This window comes from Narcine bancroftii, chromosome 5 (genome assembly GCF_036971445.1).
Source record: "Narcine bancroftii isolate sNarBan1 chromosome 5, sNarBan1.hap1, whole genome shotgun sequence".
NCBI lineage: Eukaryota > Metazoa > Chordata > Chondrichthyes > Torpediniformes > Narcinidae > Narcine > Narcine bancroftii.
This window is the reverse complement of record NC_091473.1, coordinates 188,905,900-188,910,614: the sequence shown is the minus strand read 5'-3', so window position 1 is coordinate 188,910,614 and position 4,715 is coordinate 188,905,900. Positions and strand designations below refer to the sequence as shown.

The following is a 4,715-nucleotide window of genomic DNA, read 5'->3' as shown; positions in this document are numbered from 1 at the left end:
GAGGATGATTGGCAGCCGACGGTGGGGCTTGGACTATTCAGGTCGTCTGATTGACAGCCGGCCAGGTGCTATCATGTTTTCCTGTGCTCTTGCTACAGGTACACAGGTCGCCCCCTGTAATAGGCTAGTGGTGTATCACCACACCTATCAAGATGTTAATCCTTTCTATTAAAACCGATCTCTAATTGAGACCATTAGTCAAAGGGAAATCCTGGTGAGAAAAGTGAAATGTCGAAACTTCGTTGACAAAATTAAAAGAGCAGAGCAATGAACAACGTCAAATAGGCAGAGGTTGGCCCCAGAGGGTTTAACAATGCCGCGCTTCCTTGGTTTCTAGGATTGCACTTGTCTATTCTGGCCCAGAACTGTAATGACCGGATAACCATATGACAATTACAGCGAGGAAACAGGCCATTTATGGCCCATCTTGTATGTGCTGTAACTCTTAAATTCTGCTCGTCCCAATGATCTGCTCTCTGCCCATAACCCTCCAAACCTTTGCCATCAATACACCTAACCAATTTTTTCTTTAAAGATAGTATTGTACCTGTATCCACTGGAAACTCATTACACACAGTCTCCGCTCTCCGAGTATAGAAACTCCCACTTGTGTTGCACCTAAACTTTTGCCCCCATAAACTCTCAGCTCATGTCCTCTGGTTTGAATCTCTCCTCTACTCAATGGACAACGTCCATCCACATCTACTCTATCGATCCACCTTAACTTTCAATTTGATAATATACCCCCACCCCCCACCTCTCAGCCTTCTACACTCTAAGGAATAAAGCCCTAACTGGTTTAAACATTCTCTGTAACTGGGTGCTGAAACCCACAGATAATTCTGTTCATATCCTTCCTGTAATTTGGTGAGCAGAACGGAACACAATATTCCAATTGTAGTCTCACCAATGCCTTGTACAATTTTAACATTCCCTCCCAAACCTTTCCCTCTGTGCTCAGATTTCTAAAGAACAGCATTCTTCACTACCCTATCCACCTTCAGGGAACTGTGCACCACTATTCCTAGATCTCTTTGTTCAATTGCATTCTTTCACGCCCCACCATTTGGCCCATGTGGGTCCTATTGTGATTAGTCCGACTTGTTCCACTTGCACATTGAACCCTATTTCCCAACTTTCAGCCCACTCTTCTCACTGACCCAAATCTCTCTGCAATATTTAAAAACCTTCTTCATTATGCACAAAGTATCATCCGCCTAATTACTATTCCAATTTTCTACCCCATCATCTCAAGATCATTGATGTATATAACAAACAACAACAGACCCAGTGCAGATCCTTGGAACCTGACTCAAATAACGTAATGTGTTTTCATTTTTCCATCTATATTGAGCCATAACGTTTCAATGACCTTGGAGCCGCAAAGAATCCGCAGGTATAAATTATTGGGCGTGCGATGCCTTGACTTCAGAGAGATTGGCTGAAGCTGGAAGACAGGTTGATGCTCACAGAACATGCTCAGCGCGTTTTACCGTTTCATAAGAATTGTTTATATCTTCATTGCTCTTCTTGGAGTTCCTGGTAAGAACAGTGACTGCCTCAACTTTACAGTTGTGCGTGAGTTTTTAGTTGATTTTTTAAATAATGCCGTCTCCGGGATGATGGTTCTTGGCACACGAGAACCCGGAGGAACCTTTCCTTCACTCCCTTTGCGCTTGTTCAATTTAGGCACGGGAACGGGCCATTTCGGCCCACCAGCCCATGCTACCCAATTGACCGACACCACCTGTGGGAAGACACAGGAACCCCCCGGGGAAAAGTGACACGGACAGAGCGTCCAAACTCCTAATAGACAGCGGGATTGGAACCCAGGTCCCCATCTCTGGCGCTGTGAAAGCGTTGCGCCAACCGTGCCCTCTCTCTGCTGTTTCCGTTCAAAGCGACAATTAAAAGGAGCCTGGCAGAAGGTTTTGACATCGCAGGTTCACGGTGCGCACTGATCAATATATCACTGTGCGGATTCTGAACATTGATTAGACAGGACTGACGGGTTATTCACATTTTTTGATATTGTTATTTGAACCACGTTACACTCCATTGTGGGAAGCTTCCAACAGATCCCTTCAAGCGGAAAGCGGAGAGAGGGACCTGGTGACATGCTAGGGTGTGCGGGAAATATTGGCAGACGGACAAATAATGGATTCTCGGAGTTGTCGTCCATTAAGCCCAATATTCTGAGCAGAGAACAAAGTGTCAACCCTTTCGTCTGTTACGGTGGGAAGGACGCGGGTGTCCGCTCTGCAGCGTATCGTTTACTGTCCTGATGCAGTATCTTTTGCCAATGGTCAAACCAAGTGGCGTGGTATCTGTCAACAGGGGGAGCTGCTGATGTTGATACAGGATTTTCAAAGCGCTGTTGTTCTTTGTGTTGGAGAGTTCAGTCGTTTTTATTTAAACAAATTACTTTGCTCACAGCTTCCTCGAACACATTGTGTATAATATCAATGAGCGCTGCTCCTTCAGTCCGTTGATGTGATGTCGGGCTGTCGGATTTGTTACGTTTCAATATGTCAAGCATAAAAGGATCGATAGATAGATAGATAGATAGATAGATAGATAGATAGATAGATAGATAGATAGATAGATAGATAGATAGATAGGTAGATAGATAGATAGATAGATAGATAGATAGATAGATAGATAGATAGATAGATAGATAAATAGATAGATAGATAGATGGATAGATAGATAGATAGATAGATAAATTAATGGATAGATAGATAAATGGTTGGACTGATAGACAGATAAATAAGTGAATGGATAGAGAGATAAATGGATCGATTGATAGATAAATGGATAAATGGATAGACAGAAAAAAGGATGGATAGATAAATAAACACACACCACCTTAAGCAATCCCTTATTAATCAAAGAGCGCCGATGGCGGAGGGAACAATTAAAGTTGTGTCTGAGTGGAAAGAAATGGTTGGGAACCACTGAACAATGGTAAGTTCAAATTTGATGTATCAGGTCGGAAGTTGGAAAAGCACTATGTTCGTCACTGAACGCAGATCAGCAGAAAAGAAGACCAAGTGCGACTGCAGTAAATTATTTGCCAACGGTATGTTGTATTGTCCATTGTCAATGGCCTTGTTATATTTGAAGTAGACAAAATATGAAAATCACAGAAATAGGTTCCATCTAGTTATACAGGAATAATGGTGAGGGGCAGGGTAGTTGCAGGGGAATGTGAGTTGAGTAGTTGGAGACAGGGAGCAGGAAAGAGGGAGAATCTGGGCAGGGGTGAGCGAAGGTTACTTCCGTCTGGATGGAGAGAAATGAAAGAATTAGGAACATTTTAAGGTGATTCTCATGAGCACCAACACAACACTCCATGAAATACACCTACACGTGTTCAGGAAGCAAAATCTTCATTGTGCAGGTGTAATGAAGGAGCAATTGGCCCGAAATCTCATCGTCCTTTCCATTTCCTTCACAGCGAATGTAGTGGCGCTTGCAGTCCTGTCCCGCGGAAGGTGCGGACTCTCCATCTGCACCACCCGCTACCTGGTGGCCATGGCAGCGGCGGACCAACTGATCATCCTCATCAATGTCGTCCTGTGGCGGTTCAGTTATTATTACTTCCCCGGCGTTTTCCTTCACATCACCCCCGTGTGCAGCCTCATCTCAGTCCTGGGTCGTGTTGTCACCGGCTGTTCCGTCTGGTTCACCGTCACCTTCACCTTCGATCGATTTGTCGCCATCTGCTTCCAGAAGCTGAAGACGAAATTCTGCACTGGGAAAACCGCGTCCGCCGTGATGACCACGACGAGCGTTCTTCTCTCTTTACAGAGGATTCCCTACTACTTCACATATGAACCCCTGAGAGTGGTTGACAACGTCCCGTGGTTCTGTTTGCAGAAGGCAAGTTATTTCACGGATCCTGGCTGGGTGGCCTTTGACTGGGTGAACACCTTAATAATGCCGCTGATCCCTTTTGCTTTGATTTTGTTGTTCAACGCTCTGACGGTGCGGCACGTTGTCTTCTCCAGTCGCATCCGTCGGGGGCTAAGGGGTCAGAGAGGCGGAGGAAGCCGCAGTGACCCGGAGATGGAAAGCAGGCGGAGGTCTATGATCTTACTCTTCGCCATCTCCGGCAGCTTCATCCTGTTGTGGTCGGTGCACGTTGTCCATTTCCTTTACTACACAGCCGCCGGGGCGGACCCCAATCACCACAACGACTCCGAAGTCATATTTCTCCAGGTGGGGCAGCTGCTGTTGACTTTAAGTTGCTGCACCAACACCTTTATTTACGCCTTGACTCAGTCCAAGTTCAGGGAGAATCTGGTCAACGCGGTGAAATTTCCGATCACCTCGGTTATTCAGTTAATTCGCAAACCGGACTCTCGAAGCCGACGGAGTCAGCTCAGGGCGTTTCCAATCCAAATGCAACACAATCCATAGAGTTTGGGACAAGCACAGATTTCTTTCTTTTCCACTGCGCTCCACAATTTGAAATTTGTGTTCAAAGAATTCAAATATAATTTAAGTGCACATTCCAGATTTCATTAAAAGTTATTTAGATAGATTTTGGTTTGACCGTGTATAAATTACAGTCCTGTTTATTCATGGTCCCTTCGTATCAGGGCGCCAGAATGTCTGGCTTCACAGGTGTTTGTGAGAACTCAGGTATGTTTAATTGCTTCATTGGTGTAAGTATAAGAGGGCTGGGCTGGCTTCTAAACTTTTATATT

The 4,715-nt window shown here is 45.0% G+C and overlaps 1 protein-coding gene across 1 annotated transcript; it reads left to right on the top strand.

Annotated features, from left to right (window-relative positions):
• The first annotated feature begins 1,475 nt into the window (after positions 1 to 1,475).
• Positions 1,476 to 4,425, top strand: LOC138765414 (probable G-protein coupled receptor 139). Its single transcript, XM_069942455.1, has 2 exons — positions 1,476 to 1,542; positions 3,461 to 4,425. Exons 1-2 carry the CDS (start codon positions 1,476 to 1,478, stop codon positions 4,423 to 4,425), a joined length of 1,032 nt encoding a protein of 343 aa, XP_069798556.1.
• Positions 4,426 to 4,715: the final 290 nt, after the last annotated feature.